At 41.8% G+C, this 27,694-nt stretch overlaps 1 protein-coding gene across 7 annotated transcripts in view; it reads right to left on the bottom strand.

Annotated features, from left to right (window-relative positions):
• Nucleotides 1-27,694, bottom strand: part of LOC102960478 (amyloid beta precursor protein) — a 269,032-nt gene that overhangs the window by 78,666 nt on the left and 162,672 nt on the right. For 3 of the 7 annotated variants that reach the window (XM_042956847.1, XM_042956848.1, XM_042956851.1), the window contains 3 exons: nucleotides 21,597-21,764; nucleotides 19,248-19,304; nucleotides 5,113-5,246 (listed from right to left, as the gene is read on the bottom strand). In XM_042956847.1, the coding sequence (XP_042812781.1) occupies nucleotides 5,113-5,246; nucleotides 19,248-19,304; nucleotides 21,597-21,764 (359 nt within the window). The remainder of the gene's footprint in view (nucleotides 1-5,112; nucleotides 5,247-19,247; nucleotides 19,305-21,596; nucleotides 21,765-27,694) is intronic. The other 4 variants (XM_042956849.1, XM_042956850.1, XM_042956852.1 and 1 more) reach the window with 2 other exon arrangements.

Raw genomic sequence — 27,694 nt, 5'->3', positions numbered from 1 at the left:
TCCTCGAAGTCCACCCAGGGTTACGCTGAGAGAGGTTCATTCATTGGCCTGAATGCCAAGAAGTCTGCAGCTGCGTGCATGTTGTTGAAATGGAATGAAACTAGATTCTTACCACCTATGGCTGCCTTTCCTTTCCCAGTGTACTATACTCTGTCAGGCAGAGCTTTTGTAAGTGCAACTCATACCGGAACTAGGTAGAATAAAGAATAGAAAGATCAAGTAAGCAAAATAATGGTCTGTTGACAGATATGTACTTACATACTTTGTAGATATACAAAGCACAAAAGAACCTAATATCTGTACTATCAAAGCCTGTTATTTATAGGTATTTATCCCTAAAGAACTGATTTTTTTTCTGACATCCTTCAAGATCAGAAAAAGAGAGAGAGAGACTTAGAATAAAAAACTATTGACAGAGAACTTTTATGAGATAATACCATATCAAATCACCATGTAGGTTTTTATTTAGATATTTTATTTTTTTTTTTTAACATTATTTATTTATTTACTTATTTATTTTTTTGAGACAGGGAGAGACAGAGCATGAACAGGGGAGGGTCAGAGAGAGGGAGACACAGAATCTGAAACAGGCTCCAGGCTCTGAGCTGTCAGCACAGAGCCCGACACGGGGCTCGAGCTCACGGACTGCGAGATCATGACCTGAGCCGAAGTCGGCCGCCTAACCCACTGAGCCACCCAGGCGCTCCTTATTTAGATATTTTATTAGCTACTAGCATTAATTTGTTATATAGGATACAAGACTAGCTTCCTTGTGTTGTTTTTATGAAATTATGGAGAAAACAGAATGGAGTGAATTTTCTATTATACTTGAAGAACATGTAAAAAATAACCTAAACAGGTCACAACAAAATTGGAACCAATGTCCTACTGTTATGAATACGAACAGAACACAAAAGAACACGTGGTCCCAGATGCTTTGGTGTCTCTAAGAGTTAATAAAGGGCACCTGTAGGGAGGGGGCTACAAAGACCACCTCTGCTTTATGGATGAGATACGGCTTGCAATAAAAAATATTTCAATTTCCTGCTTTGAGAATGTTCACGGTGGCGGTGCTCTACCATGAACTCTTACGGCAAGGAATCTCAAAATTCGTCTGAGAGAGAAGCCAAGTGGCTTATTGGAATGTGAAGACTGATTTCCTGTATTACCTTTACATTTCTGCCATCTCACCTAGTACATTCCGAACCTGGCCTGTAAACTTTAAGCTTGGGAAATACATGGAATAATTAAAGAGACTGATTTGGCTGATGCATTGAAAATAAATACTACTACAAAATGAAATTGAATTTTGACTTTCAGAGCAATTTAACCATATCCTATACCCTCCCAAAGAAAACAATTCACTCATACCATCACCCTAGGCCTATTTAATGCAAGATAAACACACACCACAGGCTCAATCTCTCTCCTGGAACAGCGGCTTCCACTGCAGTGCTCCAATGACAAACATTACTGTACATTTGCTACATGGCAGACCTTGTATTAAGAGCTTCATAAAGTCTATCTTGCTTAACTGACGACTTAAGCAGTCCATGAGATGAGTCATGGCGATCTCCATTTTATGGACCAGGTTAAGCTACCTGCTCGAGGTTACGGAGGAAAAAAAAATGGAGAAGGAAGGATATATACCAAGATCATTGTAGCTCTAAAGACCATGCTTTTATCTTCCATGGCCCAATGTGCCATTAAAAAATACAAAAATTACATATACATTATATATATATGTATATATATATAACTTATATAAATTATGTGTTTATATATCCACATAAATAATATATAAATGTTATACATGTATATTTATAAATATACATAAATATATATAAAATATATAATATTTATATAATAACATAAAACAAAGGCAAATTCAATAGGTGAGCTAAGTTTCTTTTTATTTGGTGACAGGAAAAGGATTGTTCCTAAGATGTTGATGCTTATCTTAAAAATAATAAATTTAGAGAAATGTCAACTTTCATTTTGAAAAATTTCATAAAACTACTAAATAAGTAACATATATAATTATTACATGATATATATATATATATATAGAATAAAAAGCATTCATAGACTATTCAGAATCTTAGATTTGCTAGACCCTATTCAACAGCAATCTATATGTTTAGTTATCATGAGCCCCAGCAACCAAATACCAAAAAAAAAAAACCAACACAAACCCCCCAAAATGTCTGTTTTCATAAGAAAACAAATAGTTAACAAAAATTACAATAAAAATCAATTAGAAGTCTCAGGTTCCTCCATATAGTCTTATGAAGCAATTTTCCACTGCATGAACAAAAGTTATCAGTTATCATTGGATTTATGGATCTTCAAAGACTTAGTTATTTTATGTAGAAAAAATGACAACTAGTACATAGATAGAGATTTAAGAGGCAGGCAAGTTCAAAGTCAAACAGTCCCCAGAATTCAGGACCACAGATTATGAAGATAAATGTTAATCTCAGGCATCTCGCTTTCCTACGACCACTGGAATTAGCAGACCAATGCACTCTCTGCTCTAGCATAACATCTCTTATATCTTATATAACATCATATATATCTCATATCTTATATAACATCTCATATCTCAGATATAACTAATAACTAAGAGATGAGGAAACTCTGTAAAGATTTATATGGACTAAGTCATGGGTTAAATAGATTTGCTAAAATAAAATTAAGTTACTATTCTAGGAGACATCTGGAGTATCTGAAACTGACATATGTATCAAAAAAATCACTAATAAATCACTCAGTACTGGAAAAGCCAAGCCAAGCTTTCAGTGTTTATTTTTGTTATTATTCTTTTTTGGACTTCTTTGTGCCTGAAATGATTTTGAGACCAGCAAGAAGGCTCTGAAAGCTTCAGAAGCAAAAAGTGAGACAGGATTTAAGCTTAAAAGGTGTTATTTCAGAGGTAATAAATACAACTCCAAGTCATCCTATACTTTCTTAACAGTGATTATATACCAGCCTGCGTTTTTTCCTAATGAAAAGTCCTGTTTTTCAGAGGGACTGCCTTCGGGTGAAACCTCAGTATTCCATTCTACCTAGCTTTCTAGTTCAACTTGCTTTTATGTTTTCATCATGGCCAACAACTACAATTGCACGTTACATTCCAGATTTAAAGAATTTTAACTCTCCCCCCACTTGTTATTATTCCAAAATGGATCCAAGTATTATGGTCATTCCTCTTAAAAACAAAACAAAACAAAACAAAACAAACAAAAAACCCCAACTAATTATGTTCTGTCTTCTAGATCCATTAGCAGTTCTGTTTTAAAATGTAGGGTTTTTTTTTTTTTTTTTTGGTTGGGATGAGCACTGGGTGTTGTATGGAAACCAATTTGACAATAAATTTCATAAAAAATAAAATAAAATAAAAAATATAGGTTTTTGTTTTTGTTTTTTTTAAATATTCAAGTATGGTGAGGTCAACAGATCAGGAGAAAAATGCCATTGAAAAAAGACTGTTACTCACACACACTTCCCAAGAGGAGGCGACATGGCATGTCATTGAGGGGAGGAGGGCGGGGAAGCACCAGGGTGGGTCAGGAGGTAGAGGGCATGAGGGAAAATGTAGCCAGGAGTCTGGGTTCCTTGAGAAGGAATGGGTGAATCAGGGTAAGCAGGCTTAGATTCGGCTAGTTTGAACAGTTTTGGTAGGTTCTGGGGTACAGGGCTCTCCCTAGATGTCTGGTACCTAGACTTGGGGTGAGGAGGTAGATAGTGGGTCAGAGTGTAAGAGTCTGAAGAAGGTAGTTGGGGGATATGGGCTTTGAAGTGGTTGGTTTGACGATGGAAGGTGTGCCCAAAGGCTAGTCATTTGCTACCTCTAGAACTGGCTAACTCTTGGAGGGGGAGGTCTCCCTACAGTTAGTAAGGCCCCACATGTCAAAACACCATGATTAATGCTGTTACTAAAGACTTACTGTGGTCTTAGAAAACATACAGCAGACTCATGAATCCTATTTAATGTCTATTATGAAAACTTACAAGTATTTCTGCTAAACAGTACAAGAATTAGTAATACCTTCCTATATTTACCACAGAATGTTAACACCAAATAAGGGAATGGTTGACTTTAACCTGAGAGCTTTCCTCATTTACTCACTTACGGTTCCTTAAATCTGACTCTTCGTATGTTTTTTTCACACTCTAAATTGTGGACGCAAGCTGGCCAGTGATTGGCAAGTAAGTGCTGATACATATTTGTTGAATAAATGAATGAATGAATGAATGAATGAATGAACGAAGAATCTGAGAAAGGGCTAAAATTAATATTATCTATCTCTAATATATACAACATCCAGCACCTGGTATAGGCATCATAAATTGATATTATTATATGTAAATCAGTTTTTGAACAAATTATTTTTTAATTTGTTTCATAATCTGCCAAAAAAAAAAAAAAAAACCCGAACAAACAAAGAAACAAACAAAACCAGTGTTTGCCGCACAGTGTACTGAAAAGAGCACTATATCAGGAGCAAGAAAGGCTCCAGTTCCAAATGCCTGTCTCTCGCGTTACTTATATTGCGTTCTTCTAGAGTGCGAAGTCACACTCTTGAACCACACTGCATTATCTATCATTGATGAAACAAGATGGTATGATCGTTATGGTTCACTTTGCTTTTACGTTCCTGTGGTTCTATGAATTCGCTTTGTAAGACATGTTAGGTTCAAAGTTATAATAATTTGGCAATAAAAAAATACTCATCTTTACTACAGATCATTCCAAGGGAGTTTAATGGACAACACCATAGTTATGGGTCCGCATACACCCGGGTAATAAAACCAGAGGGAATGTTGTAGACGTAACCGAATTTGTGCTTACAAAATCCTGCTATCCTTAGTGTCAATGGATCTCTCCTAGGTGGCATGCTCAAAGAAGATTCTAAAAACCCCAAACAGGTACCCTCCGAGCAAACATTTAAAACTAAGACTTTACGCCTTTAAAGAGCTGGATAAAATTAAAGACCCCTCCCATTCCTAGGCATTCAGCAGCCATACGGTCCCTGGGGAGACTCTGAGGCAGAGGCAAGTCCAGACTTCCCCTTTGTTGTAGACTACAGGACGGAAAAGTCACATTACCTGGGACATTCTCTCGCGGTGCTTGGCCTCCAGCCTCTCTTTGGCTTTCTGGAAATGGGCATGTTCATTCTCATCTCCGGGTGTCTCAAGATATTTGTCCACGGCATCAGGTGTGCTGGCTGCTGTTGTAGGAACTAGAAGGCAGAAAGAAGGAGGTTTGAGAAGGGAAACGGTATCCAATCATTTCAAAGAAAGCCATTTTTTTCCCGTTTACTCCAAAACAAAGACTTTAGTAGAGAAGCACAGACAAGAAGTTAATGCTGTTTAAGAGAACACCATGAGACACTTCCCAGCACAGGACACCTTTCAAGGACAGGGTGAAGGAAAATTTATAAAACAGTCCATTTTGCAAGTGTAGCGTTATATTTAAATTTCTTTGCAAAACAAGCGTGCATAGAGTGAAACCAGTTGGTGTTTAACGCATTTTGTCCCAAATCCCGATGTCTTGCAAAATTAACTTTTGTAGTCTTGACAGTAAGATACGTTATCAATATCACAGCTTAGGATTCCTACAGAAACTGAACAAATCTCCAAGTCTATTGCAGAATAACGGCACCATAGAGTAAAAAGGTAAATTCTACGGCATTTTCAGATAGCTTGATTTCAAAGCCATCTTTTGGTGAGAGTGTTTGAAACACTACCCCAAACCCCGCAAACGTCAATAAATGCATTTTCAAAATCACAAAGGGACCTTTCTGCCTTCGCAAAATTTGACAAGAGCCGACCAATTCATTAGAGTTGTCACAAAGAAAGAAAGTGATTTCTACTTTGAATTCAACTAAAACTGCTAAGCAATATTACTGAGTTGCAACATATACCGCTAAATTATGTGGAAACATAAATACCCATAAAATTGAAGAGTACGATAAAACAAAACTATTTTAACTCATGAGCTGAGTGAATTGTAATGCCTAAACAAGCAATTTTCCAAAAGATTAGCAATGATTAGTGGGAATTCAGAGCACTTATGAGCATACTTAAAAAAAAAAAAAAAAAAAAAAAAAGAGGGGAGCCTGGGTGGCTCAGTCGGTTGGGTGTCCGACTTGGCTCAGGTCATGATCTCACGGTCCGTGGGTTCGAGCCCTGCGTCGAGGTCTGTGCTGACAGCTCAGAGCCTAGAACCTGCTTCGGATTCTGTCTCCCTCTCTCTCTGCCCCTGCCCTGCTTGTGTTCTGTCTCTCTCAAAAATAAACATTAAAAAATAATTTAAAAAAGAAACAAAGGAAAAAAAAAACGACTTTGATTTAAAGAATAGAGTATGTTCAACCAAAACAGTGAAATTAGGTGTTTTCACTATGTTTTTGGGTCAAATCAACTCAAGTGTTTTATTCAAAAGATTATTAAAATATCACCCATGTTCTAGGTACTACTCTTCAATGATTTTATCTAGTTGTTGACTTCTACATTTGAGATATAATATCCCAAAGAGTTAAATGAGAAGTATTTATGGCTAAATCATTTGGCAACTAAATTCTGAGATAAATGTCTTTTATACATGCTTTGAGAAAAAAACGCCTGGAATCTCCACAACCCAAAGGCTTCAAGATTTGAACCAAAACCAGAAGGCTTTTTTCGTTACATAATCAAACAATATCTTTAATTTTAAAGAGAAAATATCTGTTCAGATTTCGTCCCCTTTTTCTTTAATCAAGGTTTAAGAATTATTATTATTAACAAAAAAAAAGAGCAGTTTAGGTGTCTATATAGATGGCTGCTTTCAAGTGGAAGGAAGGGAAGTGGGGCATATTCCTGGAATTATTTTTCAAAACACTTTGTGTTCCCTCTTCGGCTGCCACCAGGGGATTCTGAGTCAATAGGTCTGGGACTGGCACAGGACGTACATATTAAAAAGCATCTGGTCCCATCTTCTGTGTGGTAGATGAGCGAGAACGTGTTTCAGCAGCGAACAGGGAAAGCGTTGGAATTAGGCACACCTTGATGCTCGTGTTTCTTAGACTGGCTGTGACCCAGGACAGGTAACGTGAGTCATCTATGTACCAGTTTCTTTATCTGTCAGCCAGCATGCTAGCTGCACTGGGAAAATGAGATGCCACCCCATGTGTGTTACACAGCCTGCACCCAGGGTGGCACCCAGGGTCCTTCACGTCAGTGCCCTCAGTCTCTTCCCTGGCATCACACATAATCCAAATCTTGGAGCGTAAACAAACCACAGAAAAAATGAGCTTTTATTTCACACACAGGACCACCACCCACAGGAAAAGCAGTAGGTATTTTTCTAAAAGATCTTCGGGGGGGGCGCCTGGGTGGCTCAGTCGGTTAAGCGTCCGACTTCGACTCAGGTCACGATCTCGCGGTCCGTGAGTTCGAGCCCCGCGTCCGGCTCTGGGCTGATGGTTCAGAGCCTGGAGCCTGCTTCGGATTCTGTGTCTCCCTCTCTCTCTGACCCTCCCCCGTTCATGTTCTGTCTCTCTCTGTCTCAAAAATAAATAAACGTTAAAAAAAATTAAAAAAAAAAAAAAGATCTTCGGTATAACCCACATAAAAGGCCCACAGATTATTGAAAATGAGTCCTTAATTTTTAACACTGAAAATCATTTTCAATTTAAAATCTTTTTTTAAAAGGAAATCAAAGGCAAGTATTTTTCTGCATAAATTCAAGCAAATCAATATGCAAGTATATTTTACTTCATCATTTTCCCCACTTGAAATGGAAGTGATGTTTAGCATGTTAAATTTGCTTCCCATGGTGTTAATCATTTTTTCATCTTTAAACTGGTATGGCTCAAGCGAGAACGAGTTAAAGTTCTTTTCAGCACAGTGCAATCTGGCAGAATGACAAAATTAGGCAAACAGTACTTTTCATTTTGAACACATGAAAATGTATAAATGTTTGAGGCTATTTTCACTGATCGAGATAGCCATCCGTTAAGTGTCAGAACCATAACTGGGGCGCCTGGGTGGCTCAGTCGGTTGAAAGTCCGACTCCGGCTCAGCTCACCATCTTATGGTTTGTGGGTTCAAGCCCCGCGTCGGGCTCTGTGCTGACAGCTCAGAGCCCGGAGCAGGTTTCGGATTCTGTGTCTCCCTCTCTCTCTGACCCTCCTCCACTCATGCTCTGTCTCTCTCTCTCTCTGTCAAAAATAAATAAACATTAAAAAAAGAAAAAGAAAAAAAAAAAAGAACCATAACAGCATCCTCTTCGAAAACTGGAATTATAAAAGTTACTACATAAGTAGGGGAAGTTCTCCATCCAATTTTTATGGTTGGCAAATTTTATGGTTTTCTCCAAGTCTTATGATTTGCAAATATTGTCTACTGTTTTATGGAAAGGAGATCAACACGAAAATCCGAGTCAGTATAATCGCATTATAGCCTATGTTAAAATGTAGCTTTGCAATATTAAGAATAAAAGAATCATAAAGAAATGAGCATGCAAGGTATATTTAATAGGATTAAGAATATTTCAAGTGTTAAACCTTCTTTTTAGGCACATGGAAATAAATACAAATACTGTATTACTGATTTATTCCATTGAACCCAGTATTTCCCTTTGAGTAAATCCTTGTAAGCGGCTCTTGTTATTTCCTTTAGTTAAGGACTTTAAAGGAAGCAGTCTCTCTTTTAATCTTTAAATCAAACACTGTAGCCATTCACACTAACCTTCCATTTCAATTAGTGTGAGTGAAACATTCCTGTATTCATACCAATGAGCAAACCAGATCACTGTACAGGCAAGGACAGAAGAATGATGGTACATCTTGATATGTGCAAATGAATTTACTATTTCATTATCACTACCCTGCAGCTGGTAGGGAGGAAGGGAAGAATGTTTTTAAGGAGGGGTTTGTACAGAGAGCTCGGCTTCTATTTCTCTAATATTCCCATGTCTAAAGACATGGTCACACGAGGAACAGCTGATGGTTTGTGATAAAGTCCACGGTAGGCCAGACACAGGATAACGAGGACAGTGTGGGCAGGGGCAGGAACCCTGTGCCCTTTCAAAAACGTGCTTCCTTTGGGAAAAGAGTGGTTTGAGGAACGACAGGGTATGTTACAGGCCACAAAGGAACGGGAAGCTGTATATCACGGGTCACTTAAAACATAGGTCATTAAAAAATATTTTTTAAGTTTATGTATTGTTAAAAGTTTTTTTAATGTTTATTCTTGAGAGAGAGAGAGAGAGGGAGAGAGAGAGAGAGACGCACAGTGTGAGCAGGGGAGGGGCAGAGAGAGAGGGAGACAGGAATTGGAAGCAGGCTCCAGACTCTGAACTGTCAGCACAGAGCCGGACGCGGGGCTTGAACTCACAAACTGTGTGAGATGATGACCTGTGCCGAAGTTGGACGTTCAACCGACTGAGCCAGCCAGGCGCATCTATTTATTTTTTGAGAGAGAGACAGAAATAGCATGAGAAGGGGCAGAGAGAGACAGGGAGAGAGAGAATCCCAAGCAGGCTCCATGCTGTCAGCACAGAGCCCCGATGTGGGGCTTGATCTCATGAAACTGCGAAATCACGACCTGAGTTGAAACCAAGAGTTGGATGCTTAACCGACTGAGCCACCCAGGCACGCCAAAACATAGGTCATTTCAACAATGAAGAAAGTAGAAGCAAACTGGACTTAGGACATTTACTTTTGTTGTGGTTTTATAAGCTAACATACAGCAGTCTGCCCTGTCCAGAGACCTCTGAGGCTCCTTAAAAATTGAGACACAGGCTCAGATATTTAAGTTGGCCAAATAATAATAGCCCACGTTCATTTGCTTCTACCACGCTAGGTGCTTTCCAGGTGTCCCCATTTAATACGTGGGGAGAATCAAAAATTACCCCATTGCATTTACTGTGCATTTAACACAGCTCCTCATATCCCCGACCCACAAACAGGTCTGAGTTGAAGATTAGGTAAACCATGAAAAGGCTTATAAAGTGAACCGTTAGAGCAGAAGAGGGTTAATCCCATCGATACGTCCAGGGCACTGGAAAGTATTTGCTTTTGTTATTGAACGACAATTGGCGAAAAATATGCTCTGCTAAGTTATCTGCAGACCCGTTTTCTAGCAAACAGCCGTTCCTGCCCTGAATGTTATCTGGCAAATGACCTCCAACCAACGTTGAGCAGAAGTAGGGTTATGAGACTGGGGCCAGGGGTGTGAAGCTGGATGATCTTTTAGCCTTCGGCCCCTGCTCTGTAGTGCTCATTCATGCCTTCTGCAAGCAAGCTCGCTGGGTATATTCCCCTTCCGCGGAAAACTGGACTTAAAATTCAGGGTCAAACGCCTTTAGCTCTGGGTTTTGACCTCTAGCCGCCAAATCATTAGTGGCACATGACACCGTCCTATGCGTGGGCTTCTAAACTGTCAAATGACCTTCGTCTTGATTTTCTTCGTGTCTCAAAACAGCCTTATAAACCATGGTAGGACATACACCTTTTCATACTAAGAATGGGTGTCTGAATGGAATACCAAATTAAAAAAAAAAACAAAAAAACGCTACAGGAAAGCAGTTCTACTTCACAGCACTTTACCGCCTCAAGGTGAACATTCTGCTTCCCCAAATCCAGCGCATTCTGGATGACTAATGCTTTCAATATGAACCTCATCCTGGCTTGTTTGCTACTCTGGGAGGTCAGAGGTATCTGAAAAGCCGAGACGGCGGCTCGGATGTAGACTGTGCCGCCTCGAGTGTGCCCGTTCATTCCTTTATCCCTCTGTTTCACAAAAATTACACCCCACACTAATGTGAGACGCACGGGACAAACCAATGAAGACAACAGAGACCGCTGTTCTTGGGGAATCATATTCTAGAGAGAGAAACCACCGCTTCAGGAGAAAAAAAAAAAAAAAGACAAAATTAAGACACGTTGTTAGAATGCGATTTCTATCATGGAGAAAAAAGAAAACTATAGCAGGGCTGGCAAGAATCAGGGGGTGCAGGGGAAGGGAGCTGGGGGTGGGTGAGAGACCACAGCAGGAAGGAGGTGGCCCGGCCGGGTCTAATCGAGGTGATGTTTAGACAAAGAATTGAAGCCCCACCTCCCTGTCAGCAGCTGCAAGAACGTAGCAGGCAGATGCAGAAACTAGCACAAAGGCCCTAAGAGGTGAGAGTGTCTGGAAAATTCCTGGACAAGCTAGGTCAGTGTGGCCAGAGCTGAAGAAGCAAGGGAGACAGTAAGTAGCGAAGAGGCAGAGAGGAAACGCTGGTCACATCAGGCGAAGCCTGCTACCCACCGTAAGGATGGCGAGGAGCCAATGGGAGTTGTTTTGAGAACGGGAAATATGTGATATGATGCTTTAAAAGGGCCACTCTAAGGGTGCCTGGGTGGCTCAGTCGGTTAAGCGGCTGACTTCAGTCAGGTCATGATCTCGCGGTTTGTGGGTTCGAGCCCCGTGTCGGGTTCTGTGCCGACAGCTCAGAGCCCAGAGCCTGCTATGGATTCTATGTCTCCCTCTCTCTCAAAAATAAATAAACATTAAAAAAGAAAAAAAAAAAAAAAAGGTCACTCTGTCTCTGCCAAGGGGCAAAGCAGAGGAAGGAGGTCTCTCAAGGGTAAAAGATAAAAATGAGGGTGGGTTGGAAAAGCAGCAGGAGACAGTGAGGCCTTCTCTTGGAAGGCTCTCCACCCCTCCTCCCAGACATAAGACGAATCACAGATTTGCTTTCTCATCACCTAAACCACAGGTAACCAGATACTAAGGGAGAAATTCTTTTCATGTGTATGTGTGTGTGTGTGTGTGTGTGCGCGTTCATTTCAGTTTTAATAATTTTGTACCAATGGGTGTCACAATATTCTCACTTCACGTTGATTGTAAACTCTCTTGGCACCTGTCGGAGCCTTTTTTTTTGGTGGATGGAGTCTGGCACACATCTGCTTTCAGTTTATTAATGACGCTTGGTGCTGCACCCTATGTTCCTGTAACAAAATACATCACCATCACTGGGGACACGATGCCAATGAAACACTTCCATTGCAGCATTTCCCCTGAGAAAAGGTTACAATTTTTAGGAAACTCACTTCCAAACGAGGGGAAAACTGGTATTATTTTTAGGATGTGGTAAAAGTCCCTCCCCTTGCCCGTTAGGAAGAAGCTCTGTATCAGGGACATGATCAAATTCAGCTAATAAATCAAAGTTGATGCTAAATTTTTAGTTCATTTTCGTTCTGACTATATAATCACTACGATGTACTCCATTTCATACCTAAGACGGCAAGAATGTAGAGTCAAAACACTGCAGACATCATGAAAAACTGCCTCCATCATTTTGACATTCACTTGTTTCCTCAATCTCTAGGAGACACATAATATAAAAAAAATTTTTTTTAATGTTTATTTATTTTTGGGAGACAGACCAAGTGCGAGCAGGAGGGGGGCAGAGAGAGAGGGAGACACAGAATCCGAAGCAGGCTCCGGGCTCTGAGCCATCAGCACAGAGCCCGACACGGGGCTCGAACCCACAAACTGTGAGATCATGACCTGAGCCGAAGTCGGACGCTTAACCGACTGAACCACCCAGGTGCCCCGTAGGGGATACATAGTTCTAGAGTCAAGAAGGGCTCAGGATGTTGAAGGAGGAATGACCCCACCTTCAAACAGTAACAACTCTGACGACCTACAAGCCAGAAGGCAGAATGTTTCCCCAAACAGAGGCCCGTGAATGGCATTTGGTCAATATACCAGTGTTAGATTCTAACAAGAAAGTCTGGTTAGTCTCCTTTCATCAGGAGAAAGGCAATTTATCTCCACAGCACTGACAACAGAAGATGAAAGTCAATAAAGACCTATTCCAGTCACTGCTTTATCGCTGAAAATACTCTTTGATCCAGTGCTGGCAACAGTGAGACTAGAAATGGCAGTGCTTCCTTCCTATGAGAGGTGGCAGTAAGGGTCCTTCACATACAGGTGAAACATGAACCTGAAAATTTAACCCCCAAACAAGGCAGAGCATGCAGATTGCCACCCTGACTTGAATGAAAAGAAAAAGGAAAAGTCCATTTCTCTCATTCCAAAATGACTTACTTAAATCCCAAACACATCCTAAACTCAAATATTTATCACACCCGCGAGGTCCAGGTGAGAGGGGCCGCTTGTGATGCGAAAACAGCTTGTGCGACCCTTAAATATCGTTTCAGACTCTTCTAAAAATGAAAAAGAAGAAAGGAACAAAGGCCCTTTCCCCGGCACGCCCCGGCTCCACGCTTGTTTTATAGGCAGTGCGATCATAGCTGGCCGACCCTGCATCGTGCCGACAGAAGGTAATAAAAATGTAATCTACGCCGTGTTTACTCTAGTCAAGCTACATTTCTTTTTTATGTCTTATGGACACGTACTGATGTGGGAATTGCGTCGATCTGTGAAAGGAGCGTGGAGGCATGAAGGCTGGCATTGTTTTTATTAATATCACAGTGCACCACAAAATTGGAGAGCAACCTCGAGTCTGCATCTGAAAACCACATGTGCAGCCACAGCCGTAGTAACTGGCATCTAGGCTGCCTTAACCTCCGGTTATTGTTTTCTGTCCATGTGTCGGAAGCCATTCTCAACTTCATTAACGGTGGATCATAAAGAGATTACCTGTCACAGTCACTCAACACTCCACAGATGAGTTCAAAGAGTCAAAATCTGCAATATTATCTACTTTCAAAGGAACTGTAGCAGTAAAAGGCAGATGGAGCTGTTAACCTCTACGGAGGTCTTAAGGATAAAACCAATTTCATTTTCCTCAGGCCGTCCACACCAGTCCTTCTCTACACTTGTATGTTTTAACGTTATATTGTTATTTAATCCTATCACACACCGAGGTCTCATCTCATCAATAAAACTGTCAAGTTATTGGAAGCAGGGAACTTGGTTTACTTTGTTGGTGTCCCTCAAAATACCCAGCTTAGCACCAGCACATCCTGAGCTCAGAAGTTAACGGCTTTATTAAATCAAAAGTTGGCATGCTGTTTTTTTTTTTTTTTTTTTTTTTTTGTAAATAATGTGTTACTGGAACACAGTTGTTATCTATTTGTTTACCTATTGTCTGTGGCTGTTTTCACAGCTGTAACTGCCAAGTTGAGTATGTATAACAGAGACCATATGGCCTGCAAAATCTCAAATATTGACTCTCTGGTCTTTTGTGGAAAAATTTTTGCCAAAACTTTTATTAAACTATCTACTTACTCTTCTTTGGAAATAGCTGGAGAATAGAGCATATATATATATATATATATATATATATATATGGTGAGCATTTTTTACTGTTCTGAGTAGATGAGCTTTTTTTTTTTTTTTTTTTTTTTAAATGCCAGTTTGCTGAGCAAATCAATTCCTGTCAATCTCAGGATCTCTCCCTCTGATAGCTTGGAGGAAAAAGCCATTTTTTATTCTGGTTATTTCTCAATACCAAAGATGTGGCTTCTCATGTGTCAATCTAATAGATTTTACTGCCACTGATGTTTTAATGGTTTTAATTGTTGTTAATAGTGCTTGGTAGTTTTAGAAAAATATCACAGTTCCATTAGTATTCGAGAATGTGCTAATGAGGACTAATATTTGCTTGTTGCCATCAGAAGAACATGTACAGTGTGATTAAGAACAATGGTTCAAGTCTGGCCAAACACCGAATGCCTGGGTGTTAGGACAGGATACGACAAATCGGCGGCAAAGGAGGCACATTCCATTCAAAGGGTGCACGGTGAGTTATCTGTGGTTTGCAAATTGTGAGCCACTGCGGCAGCTTTAGAACTTGGGGTGGTGATCTGGCCTGATTTGACGTCCTCATTATTTTTTTTTGAAGTTTGTTTATTTATTTAGAGAGAACATGCGTGTGTGAGCAGGGAAGGGGCAGAGAGAGAGAGGGAGAGAGAATCCCATTTATTTATTTAGGGAGAACATGCGTGTGTGAGCAGGGAAGGGGCAGAGAGGGAGGGAGACAGAATTCCAAGCGGGCTCTGCGCTGTCAGTGCAAAGCCCGAAGCGGGGCTCAAACTCATGAACCGTGAGATCATGACCTGCGCTAAAACCAAGAGTCAGATGCTTAGCAGAGGGAGCCACCCAGGCACCCTTGTCCTTGTTATTTTTATACACTCTGGCAGTGTATTAGTCTATTCTATGGTATCTTGGCCATTTTGATGTGAGGACAAAAATAATGTTTTTCCTTTCTGGATCCTGCATGAGGCCAGATCCAGCCTTTGCACAGACCCTAAGGCCATAAACACGATCCCGAAGAGCATCCTAGATGCCAAGTCATCTGTGTGGCAAGGCTGTGCGGCATCATGACAGATGGCTGTTCTCTAGCATATGCTGGGATTCTGTGAAACGAAGATGAAACACACAGAGGAGGAGGGGGTGGGGCAGGGGTTCGCTGGCCTGTTCTCTGCCTCCCCAGCAGCACTCGCGTCAGAGTAGAAAAACTGAGACCTCTAACTAAGACTACAGTCAGGGCAGCAACAGCGACTTCTACCCCAACTTGTTTGTACATACGGAGAGCAGGGATGCGGGTCTAACAGATTCAATTTTCACAAACGTCAACCGAGAATCGGAGGCTTCTGACCGACAACGCAGCAACATGCCCTCAGAGTTCATGCAAAGTGTGACTGTTTGCACCAGCCTGGTTGTATCTTTCCGTCAGCTGTGGGCTCACCGTTAGTCTAGATCAGGGGCTCTCAACTGGGGGTGACTTTGCCCGTCCCTGCTTCAGGGTACAATCTGGCAAAGTCTGGAGACAGTTTAAGTTCACACAGTTGGGATGCCGTTACTGGCAGCCAGCGGGTAGAGGGTGGGGATACTGCTAAACGTCCTCCATGCACAGGACAGCATCCGCAAGAATGAATTATCTAGCCCCAAATGTCAACAGTGTCAAGGTTGAGAGACTTGGGTTTATTTATTGTCTGTGCCACAACTCACTGCAAGAAAAGAGGAAAAGATGGGTCATTTGTCATTCTCTTTGGCCAGACCCTTTTGTGCAATCAGCTGACTAAATACGGGCACGATGCTCTGTGTGACATCAAATGCCATTAAGGAGTCATTCTGTTTGCCTTTTGAGATGCAATCTGATGGGAAGAACACTAGAAAAAAAATGATTCTCTCATTTGAAACAGAAACTAATCAATAGATATTTATATAGTACTTTCACTGTTGTTAGCAAACATTGCACTGGGCAGAATGAATGTGAACCTTCTGTGTTGTTCTAAACCCAAATGGGCAGACACAAAATAATGTCAGAAACAATTCAGGTCTCACCAGATACTTTTTTCAAACAGGAAAGGATTTTTTTTTTTAAAGGACTCAAATCCACAAGTTTATGAATAAAATGAAAGCTCTTAACCTCATCTCTCTCTCTACCTGTGGTTTAGTCTTATCTTCTATGAACAAAATAATAATAATAATAATAATAATAATAATAAATCAGTATTCCTTAAAATTGCAATGCTCAGAAGTGGTTTTTATGACAAAGATTTAACCTGATCATAACCCGCTTTGAAGAGGAAAAATATTGTACGTGTAATGTAGACCATCACACATCTTCTCCTTGTGTGCAATGTTTTTTGTTTTTTTAATTTTTTTTTTTTTAACATTTATTTATTTTTGAGACAGAGAGACAGAGCATGAACGGGGGAGGGGCAGAGAGAGAGGGAGACACAGAATCGGAAGCAGGCTCCAGGCTCTGAGCCATCAGCCCAGAGCCCAACGCGGGGCTCGAACTCACGGACCGCGAGATCATGACCTGAGCTGAAGTCGGACGCTTTAACCGACTGAGCCACCCAGGCGCCCCTCCTTGTGTGCAATGTTACATCAGTGTGACGGAGAAGCTTTTCCTATCTCCTTTCATATTTCTTATTTGGCTAGAAGCAACTCAAAATGAGAAACCCATCAAACAAACCACTCTGGGGAAAAGTGAGATCCTCCAGTAAAGCCTAGACTGGTGGAGAAGCCAAGTGCAAGCCCATCTTGCTAAATCCTATGGGCTTGCTCACCTTCTTTTTGGGCTCTTTTCCTCCGACTACATCCTGCCATCTGCATTTGACCTCCAGATGACCGTGAATCCTTTAAATCAGATGTGTAACTTTGCTATAAATAAGGAAGCATAGCTGCGCAGGCTATGAATAACTGGAAATTATATGCTTTCTCTAGTCTGTTTGTACCAGCACTGCAGATCACTTCACTCCCTGTGATGAATAGTCTCTGCAGGTAGACGAGAAAATATAGCCGCCAAAATCACTTCCCCTCCCAGAAAGGAAAGGTGTCATGATCCCAAATACACTGCAAGTAGTCGGAGAAAATTACTGGGAAAGAGAAAATTGCGAGAGATCTTCAAAGTCTATTTGGAAAATCTGAGGACACAGGTACTTCATGAAAATAAATTTATCAAGTCATGTTCATTTCTGTTAATTACTAAAAATGGAAAAATACAATTGTATGCTAACATGCTATGAAATGAAATATTTTTTATAAAAGGGGGGGAAGATATTTCATTTATTGATACGTGTTTTATTTAATGCATTTAGAAAAAATGTTTTTAATATTCTTCCTCTTTCTGTTATTTTCTGTATTCTTAAAATGCACTTTGAACTCCAAATACTAATTTTTCTAACGTAAAAAACAGAGCCCAATACTTGACCGTATGGAGTGTAAGTGCAGAGCCACGATACCATTTAGGTTTCAAAGCTGGTCCTGCCACGTTTGATGGCTCTCACAGCTTCATTTTCTCGTATGTATAAAGGAAATGAGGAAAATGCCCACAAAGTGTTCCTGAGAAAAATAAATGATCCATGAAAACACCGGGTAAATTGCAACCTGCCACAAAGATCAATATAGTATCAATCCTACAGTGTAATATCCAGTTTTCTCCAGTCCTGTGTGTCAACTCACTTGTAATACTTTCAATGTTGTTAGAAAAAATGCTTTGTCACAATCACAAAAATATGTGGACTATACTAGTGAAACTCCCACATCTTTCAAAAGTTATATATAGAGTGAATGAATGTGAATCTCATGGTGGCCATTAAAAAACCTTAATGGTCTATGATGAAATTGTAAGTTACATAATTCTCCAACTGTTATTTATCCCTTTTTTTAAAGGTAATTGGTTTCATCAATTTGGAGACCAGGTTTTTTAAGGATAACACAAATATATGCTCATTTTCATTATATATGAACACGAGCTGAAATCGTGTCTCTTTTTCTAGCAACTATAAGCATCAATAATGTGTGTGTGTGTGCATGTATCATCCTTAACCTAAAGAAGGATAAATTTATTTATGGATATAATCCACATTTTAATATAAGTACTTGTGGGGGCTCCTGGGTGGCTCAGACAGTTTAGCGTCTGACTTCAGCTTAGGTCACGATCTCACGGCTCATGAGGTCGAGCCCCATGTCGGGCTCTGTGCTGATAGCTCGGAACCTGGAGCCTGCTTCAGATTCTGTGCCTCCCTCTCTCTGTCCCTCCCCTCCTCACGCTCTGTCTCTCTCTCAAAAATAAACATTAAAAAAATAATAATAAATACCTGTGTGTTAACATTTTAAAACCAAGGTAGTCAGATACACCAAGTGAAATCAATCACAAAACACAGACATTCTAAGGTTGGATGATGATTTCTTTGGGAGAATCTTTCCACAACCTAATGATAAAACCTGAGGTCGGGCACTTTTGCCCTAGTAAGGTGCATTCAGGGAGAGGAAGAAGAGGTGGTTAGGGAATCTAAAGGTAGTCTTTCACTTCCTAAGGCTTAACATCTGCCTTACAACACATAAGTGAAGCCCGTGCATACACACTGGTCCGTGGAGTCAGCACCACGCATGTATATGATGTATTTTTCTGGGAAACGAGTCACTTATATTCATGGCCTCTTGTAAAGCTATGGCATCTTGACAGCTTTAGGAAATAGAATAGTGATGCCAAATAAAACACAGTAATGTTATACGTACGGTATGTAGCAGAATGACATGAAGCTGAAAAAAAATTTTTCATCAGAAATAGAAGTTGAGTCAATCCTTGTAGCCTGGCGTCTGAAGTTGTCTGGCAAAACTGGACACAGTTACGAGCAAAGCAATGGAAATACACATCTTATGGAAAGACAGGTGTTCGAGAAACACAGAACCATGCAAAGAAAGTGATGATGCTGGAGTTATACAGCCATGCACTGTACTATCTCCTCCTTCCCCCCAACCCCCTCCAGCGAACGACAACATACGTTTAACAGCATCTTGGGGAAGAGGTTCCTGGGTAGTCTTGAGTAAGCTTTGGGACACTATGGAGAAAATAAGAGAACATAACTAAAAACAAAAAATAGAAACATGGGCATGGTGGCTGAAACTTACAGGATTCCACTGACCAAAGGGAAAAACAAAAACAAAAACATTGGATTAAAAACTAAAACAAAACTGCACAAACACCTTCAGGCTTGGCCCCAGCTCAGGACCAAAGTAAACATAAATATATTTGCCCGATAATATCTCAGCGTGCTGGGTATTTTGTCTCCAATACCACTTGTAAGTAACATCCTGAGGATTTCCTGCTCCCATTCTCCCTCCTTAGTGTCAACCATCACCAGGTGCCAAGGATCCACTCCTTTCACCCATTCGTAGGGCAGCCTCCAGCTCTCATCTCGGGCCACATGTTGAGGCTTCCCTGTCCCCTTAGGTCTGTCCACCCTTCTGACTGACCTTAAGCCTCTCACATTTGCTTTCTTGATAAACTATTCTATAACCTCCTTACCCTGGAACTAAATACGGACTGCTTGGCTTATCCATTACACATTTGTGGGGAATCTCTGCCTTTTGCAAATCTTTCAGCAAAAGGTGTACCATCCAGGGCACCTCCAGAGGCTCCAAATGACCTGTGTTGCCCACTGTTCGCTCCCAGCCTGAGTCAAATCAGACTGATCAAATGGAGACTGTGTGCGTATAGGCCGCTGTCGTGTTTTGGTGGGGGGATCATTTCCAACTCGAGGCAAATTCCTCACTGCCGATAATTTTCAAAAACCCTTTCTTATTACATGCGTGCGCACACACATACAATTTATATTCCAAAAAATAAATCCACCTCAGGGAAATAGAGGAAAACAGTTTGGAAATGTGCCAAGAAATCTCCCTCAGCAGCTAAGCCAGTTAGAATCTCTGTAACAAAAGTTCTTTGTTCAAGAGGCTGCAGGCAACAGAATCCCCCATTGTGTTCCCGGTTACCTGACCTAATTAACTTCTTTGTTTGAAACTGAAGAAAGGAGTCCTTGCCGCAAGAAGCCACAATCATCCAATGGCGGCCAGGAAAGAGGCCCTTGGGGTTACCAATTCCTACACCTGTTCTCACACATGACAGAAATGGAGTCATCCCTCATACAGGAGACCAGTGGGAACTTTTCCATTAGGTTCCACTTAGATGCTCGGCTTCACAATAGAAGGTCTTAATGGCGAGGTCCTTTTGTTGTTTAGCTTAAGCCTAGGATCGCAGTGGAAAACAATGTATACTATCCCTAGGAATCCCAGGCAGGAAGTGGGAGCTATCGCCTGCCTAAGCACAAGGGAGAAAAGGCAGGAGTCTCTTAAACAAATACACAATTAATGAATTTAATCTTTAGTTTATCAAGGTGAGCAAATCTCCCTTGAGTGCTTCAAATGTCCTACTCACAAACAATAGTAAATAAATAAAATTATTTTAACTTTAACTTGGGACTTTAACTTGGGAGGCTGTTCACAGGAACAGAAGTCCCCTATGTCTGGCTCACTCCCTCCTGAGTATCACCTCTGTGGACAGAGTTTCATCTCCTATTTAAGTCATTATCACTCCGCGTCTCTCTCCCCCAGCGTTATGAAAAACTGAAAGTTCAAGAGAAAAGGCTGTGAAAATTATATTCCCTGAGTCTTTTGTCCTTCAAGGTTTCTAATGTTAAGTGAAGAGTTTTCTTCTATTTCCAAGAGAGGGCACGAAACATTGATACTGCAAGCGTCCGTGTGTGAGCTCAGAGGCCCCTGGGGCCCTTTCTGTCTTCTGGATTCGACGTGCGTATGCTCCATTCAAGCACATTCTCTGCGGCCGCAATAAAAGTCACACGTTACAAAACAGCTTAAAGGTGCTCATCACAGCAGTGCGCCTTTTGCCAGTGCAAACGAAGCCGCACCCGCCAGGCTTCCGGCGGGAAACCTTACTTGCACATGTACTGCACATGCATAGACCTGAACACGCATGTGCACAGACAAACACACAAGTATCCGTTTGCACAGACAGTCGAGAAGACAACACAGCGACTCCGGCGTGGCTTCAAGAGAGGCACTCGAGAGAAGTCCCTAGAGACCGCAAGACGGAGGCACCACAGCTGGGAAGGGAACACACCCGCGGCCATGCTTTATTAGAGAAAGACGGAGATGGGTGCTCGGGATCGAACATACGGGAGGAGACGCCGGGCAATTAGAGAAGTGGACAGAAACGTGGTTAGTGGCAGCGACAGACCCACTCCCAAGAACCAGGAAAACCAATCTGTTACGAAGAGCAGAGTCAGTGGCGAGAAAAGACGAGAGGTGGCCAGGCTCGGGGAAGGTCCACTTACTGACGCTGCCGCACACGGCCATGCAGTACTCCTCTGTGTCAAAGTTGTTTCGGTTCCCGCCACATCCGCCGTAAAAGAACGGGGCGCACTTGCCTTCGGTCACATCAAAGTACCAGCGGGAGATCATTGCGCGGCATGGCCCCGTCTCGGCTTGTTCAGAGCACACCTCTAATCAGAGGAGACGTGGGGAACCACATTTAGCATGAAAAGGCACCTGCTCGCTGTTCGCGTGCATGTTTACTTTTCTTACACCTTACTCATCCCCCCCACCCACCCGCCGGGGGTTGGTCACCGGGGCTGGGATTATTGGGCGGCCTCTGCCAAACATGTACCGAGGACTTTAATCTCCAGCCAGGAGGTTAGAATTCCCTCTGAAACAAAGCAGTGCATTCTCATCTGGTTTAATGAGTGGCTCAGTAGGAATGAAAGGATTCCTGCTAGAACGTGAGCACATCTGGTAGCTGCTTTTAGATTGATAGCAAGTGCCCCAAAGGGTCTGCACGCGGAAACATTTCTTCCCGGTAAGAAACAAATTTCTCAAGGAACCTCCAGTCAGCTTTAAAGGTAAAAGGGTTGTGTCTGTTTACGATGCAAAGAACGTTGTCTTCTCATGAACATCTGACTGTTTTCCTTCACGAAGAACAGCCTTGACTCAAAGTATAAAATAATTATAAAGTATACAATAAATATTAAATTTCATTAAAAAATTATAAAGTATAAAATAAATATACTTCGAATGTGATCCAGTTTCCAGAGAACCAGCCTGTCCACTGACCATATTTGAAAACATATGTCAACATCTGTAAATGGGATTGACAGCCAGTTATATTAACTCTAGTAAAATATAATTTTTGATTTTTCATTAATCCGTCCCTTGGACAATAATGCCCCAAACAACAAAACAAAGTCAATCAATTCTGATTTGTTAACACACACCACGTATGCTCTTACATGAAAATATATCTTACCTGTCAGCATGCTTGGCCACCCTCCCCAAGATCAATTTCATGATCCTTGATTGATACAAGCGCAATAACTTATCTGATTCCATTTGTAAAGTTATCGTGAGTAGAATAGGAACCTTACCTCCCACGTATATTCCATTTTTTTAAAGGGAAAACAGTTCTCCCTCTGAGTTTATGTCTTGCCCTAGCTAGGCTTCTAGAGAGCCTGCTGATGCCTTAGCACACACAGATGTCTTGATTATTAATTTTACTGTCATACCAAGGAAAAGCATCCTTCTAAAAGATAAAAGTCATGCAGAGTTCAGAGCTTCCAAAGTAGGAATATTTAACAGACTGACCATTCACTCAAAGATAAAGATCGACAAGGTCTATGTAAAAGAGAACTACTATTTAACTTGCTTATACACACCACTTAAAGCTCTTTCCTATTGAGACAAAGAGGTGATAGCAAAACCAGAAGTTACCACCATCATGATGACGTCAACAGAGTAGGGAAGGACGGTCAGCACTGAGCTCAGAAGGTGGAGGTCAAACACTGTGCAGGAGAAACGCCAGCGTAACAGATATCTAAGGTGCTTCTGGCTCTCTTTAGGTGGTTTTCGGATGGAAATATCTGGCTCTGGGAGCATCAAGCTCCATGGCACCGTCACTAAGGTCTTCCCATTCAACTGCTGCTTTAAAAGTCCATCCTTGTGAAGCCATGATGTGTTTTCAATTTGATTTCTGCACAGAGCTCTCCTGTCTGATGAAAATCTGCCAATCCATTCACACAAGTTTCCCACCCCCTTGGCAATCTGATTTATCCCCCACAAATTAAAGAACTGGTATTCATACTTATAAAGGGTCAAACAGCTTCGGGAGGGGAGAGAGTCTGATCACCTCTGAGCTACTGACAAAGCAGCTTCTGGGCTACAGAGCTAAAAGCCACATGCCCCAGATGTGGGGTCCCTGGCAAACCACAGCCATTAAGCTGTCTCCACTCACGGACCTTAGTTTCTCTCCCTGTCAGTTGTAAGAAATACCTACAGGCTCTCTCTTCTGCATTCCCCTCACCAATCTGTACATGTTCATGTGACATGCTCTTTCTTTCTTGTTTCTAAGACATGACAGTATTCATCATTAACCTCTTCCTCAGGCTGTACTAATTCCAACAAGACTCCCAGACAACGGTGTCCTCTGAGCCTCCGTTGTGGTTGAAGCTGGCACTCGAATGCCTCTCCCCCATGGCATGACCCCAGGAGCATAGGCAACAAAACTCATCACGGCTCTGTAACTCATAGCTATCCTCCCATTTTAGACCTCTTAAGAGTACCAAAATGTGTCTTCTTGTACTTGTCTGCCACAGACCCCCCCCCCCCTCCCCATCACAGCTATGCAGGGGCAGGAGACCTGTTTTTACGGAATCTCCTTATGTTCTAAATGCAAATGATAAGTTTAGAATAGCTACTCTTCAGCTTCATTTGTCCTTGCAATTCTAAACATCGCTCTAGGGTGCAACTTTGTGAGCCTAAGTTATTACAACACATCTCATATTCTGTTGAAGAATAAAGTGGCCACATCTGTGTTGAACTCTTCTAAGAAAAATTTTAGAAAGTCAACGTACTAGAAAAACAATTATTTTTTAAGAGTGTGTTTTTTGCAACAATAGATACACGTACTTTCTTTTTTTTCTTTTTAACGTTTATTTTTGAGAGAGAGACAGAGACAGAGCGCAAGCAGGGGAGGGGCAGAGGGAAACACACAATCCAAAGCAGGCTCCAGGCTCTGAGCTGTTAGCATAGAGCCCATCGTGGGGCTCAAATTCACAAACTGTGAGATCATGACTTGAGCTAAAGTCGGATGCTTAACTGACTGGGCCACCCAGGCGCCCCGGTATATGTACTTTTAATTAAAAGGAGATTTTATAATGTGCCTGCAATTAGCAAGTAGTTATCAGAAAACCTGCCCAACAGAAAATAATTCTGATCAGGGCAATAAATGACTGGGTATTTATTATATAGTAATCATATTTTATTAAATAGAGACATATAGATACAGGTAAGCAAGGCTGAATGAACGTCTTATTAGAAATCTCACTTAAGCCCCAAATACGGGTTGGACCAGATAAGCAAATGATGGGAACAGCTGTGCGAGGTAATGAACTCACGGACTCAGTATGAAATGACGGGTGTCATGGAAGTCTCTACAAGGTATCTGTGGTTGACCGGCCCTTTACCAAATTATGTCGATTCTCTGAGGCTACCCAATACACCTGTCACTCCATTTACACCTGACCCAATTCTCACATCTCTCCATGAGGAGAGAGTATTTTTATAAAATGCCACCACCTCAAGGCGATCCATTTGTAAGTATTTAGACCCATCAGTCTTCTCGTGGTGACGTGCTGGCAAGCATTCACAAGAGGGCACCACTGGGACTTTTCCCGAGTCCTTTGTTTCCACTTTGTTATGGGAATAAACCTGTTTTTCACTAAGCTGTGTAGAAGTGCAACACAGTATTACAAGAAGCTCCAAACTCCGAATAAGATAAGATGCCGTGTCCTCTGCTGGAAACAAGGCAAAGCGATTATTCTCACTGACAGGAATGGCAGGGTATGCTGGGAAACTGGTTATCTCCAGTGGGGGGTGGGGGAGTGTGATTTATAATGTTCAATGATGTCCACGGTGTAAACAGTCCCGCCATGGGTATTTCAAGCTACCAGTGGCTGTGGCTCACCAGATTCCTGTACCCTTGAATTATCTTTTACAGGCTAGCAGTTGTCCACACCACACCAATGAGAGGAAAGAAGGGCACAAGTGATACTCATCACAGGTACATGGAGGAAGATAGTAAGACTCTTCTAATTTGCTTGGTCTTTGAAAGCTGAATTTTTACAAAGCTGCTCAGCGGGAAGACACATCAGGGTTCTTTCACACTTTGCATGAAAGAGAAAGATAAGGATAGTTTTCCCTTTCCGTTTCTTATTCCCTGTCTCAATCTCCTACAACTGCAAAGGACGGGGGGCATGAATTGCTACTAGAAACTATCCCTCGAAGTGCCGTCCATGATCCGCTGGGCCAGCATACCCGGGACTCGGGATCCACTCCAGAACCCTGTCTCCGAATCCACGTGTAGCAAATGCCTCAGTGACCCAAATGGACGTTAATGTTTGAGAAAGCAGCGTGATCCACCCTACACCTCTTATGAGCCGTTGAAATGTCAAAGCCAGATATGTAAGACCCAATCACTTTCCAAAATGACCAAGAGGGGAAGGATCAGTAAAAGGCAGCGTAGGTTTTGGCTTACAAAAAGAAGTCCACATCTATTTGGGAGAAGAGGAATAGGACATATTTTAGTAGAGCTGTAAAATTCAAATATGCTGTATCTCAAAAACTTAAATATGTTAGAGATACATATTTCTTTGACAGAGTTTAATACGTGTGCCTTAAATCCAATACTGAGATAATAACTACCATACTTACATTTAAGTCTATGAGAACTTACACTTCTCCGAAATCTGAATGGAAGTGATGTTCTTGGAACATGCCAGAACACCAGAAATATCACAGCTATTATTTTTATTTAGACAAATAAAGACACAACGAAGGAGACTTGAAATTTACTTTCTTTGTAGCACCTCTCCTTAAAGAAAGGGTTATTATGTAGGCGTTGTTCTTCCTACAAGAAGGATGCTCCAGGATAAGCGAGGCAGAGGTTGGAGGATGGTCCTGCTGTTTCAGGCTCTTTTCTGGAGGAGACTGAGCGTGTCCACCTTGCCATTTTAGCTGGTCTCTTGTCACAGAGCCCAGCAGGAAGGCTGGGCAGCCTCCAGCTGAGAACACGTGTCTCTGATTGCTACCCACCCATTTGCGATTTTAAAACAGTGCACCAGGGGAGAGCAAACTGCTTTTGGAAGAATATAAAACAAAGTGAGGAAGGCAGTTTTTCTCCATCTCTCACTGCCTATATGGCAAATGTGCATACGTAGTATTTAAAAAATATTTTGTGACTTGTCTCTAAGCTATGAAACTACACTACATCTCAAATATCTGTTTTCACCTTATAAATGAATATTTACCCTCTTTGTTTTAGCATAGGTTTTGTTTGCTTATTCTGCACCGACTACCTACGGATGTGCAAAGTGCCGAGCAAAGGGTTACGGCTGGCATCAAGACGAGACACGATACTGCAGGGGAGTTTCTCTGCTCAGATAGATTTAACGCTGGGCATCACTGTAGATCTCAGTAGCACAGCCCAGTGGTCTGCAACCAGAGAGGATCTGTCCCCAACCATCCCCTCCCACGACACATCCAGCAATGCCTAGAGACAGTTGGAGCTGTCACAGCTGGGGGGTGTTACTGGTACCAGGTGGGAGGGATGGTGCTACTGAACATCCTAAAATGAGCAGAAGAGTACCAACAAAGAACCATCGGGCCCCAAACACTGTTAATGCTGTGGCTGAAAAGCCCTGCCTCAGTCCAACCTACTACCAGAAGATTTCACGTGGCATTTTAGTAATTGTGCCCAATCCTGAGACTGGGGGGGATAATAAGCAACAGTCACTGACACCTCACAAATCTGGCCTAACAACCGGCATTGAATTTCAGGACAGGGGCGCCTGGGTGGCTCAGTCGGGTAAGCATCTGACTCTTGACATCGGCTCAGGTCATGATCTCACAGTTCATGAGTTCGAGCCCCATGTGGGGCTCTGCACTGACAGTGTGGAACCTGCTTGGGATTCTGTCTCTCTCTCTCTCTCTGCCCCTTCCCTGCTTGTGCGCGCGCTCTCTCTCAAAATAAATAAATAAACTTAAAAAACAATTCCAGGGCCACCTGGGTGGCTCGGTTGGTTAAGCGTCGGACTTCGGCTCAGGTCATGATCTTGCGGTTTGTGGGTTCGGGCCCCGCATTGGTCCCTGTGCTGACAGCTTGGAGCCTGGAGCCTGCTTCGGGTCTGTGTCTCTCTCTCTCTCTGCCCCTTCCCCGTTCACGCTCTGTGTCTCTCTCAAAAATAAGTAAATATTTTAAAAAACCCCAAAAACTTAAAAAAAAAAAATTCCAGAACGGATTTAGTCATGAGACTGCCCAGCAAGGGCTTTCTATGCTTCTAGCATGAAACATTAGGAATTCGAGCTTGCATGCAAGAACACAAAA

Source organism: Panthera tigris, chromosome C2, assembly GCF_018350195.1.
Source record: "Panthera tigris isolate Pti1 chromosome C2, P.tigris_Pti1_mat1.1, whole genome shotgun sequence".
NCBI lineage: Eukaryota > Metazoa > Chordata > Mammalia > Carnivora > Felidae > Panthera > Panthera tigris.
The sequence above is the reverse complement of the archived record's forward strand: the minus strand, read 5'-3'. Positions and strand labels throughout refer to the sequence as shown.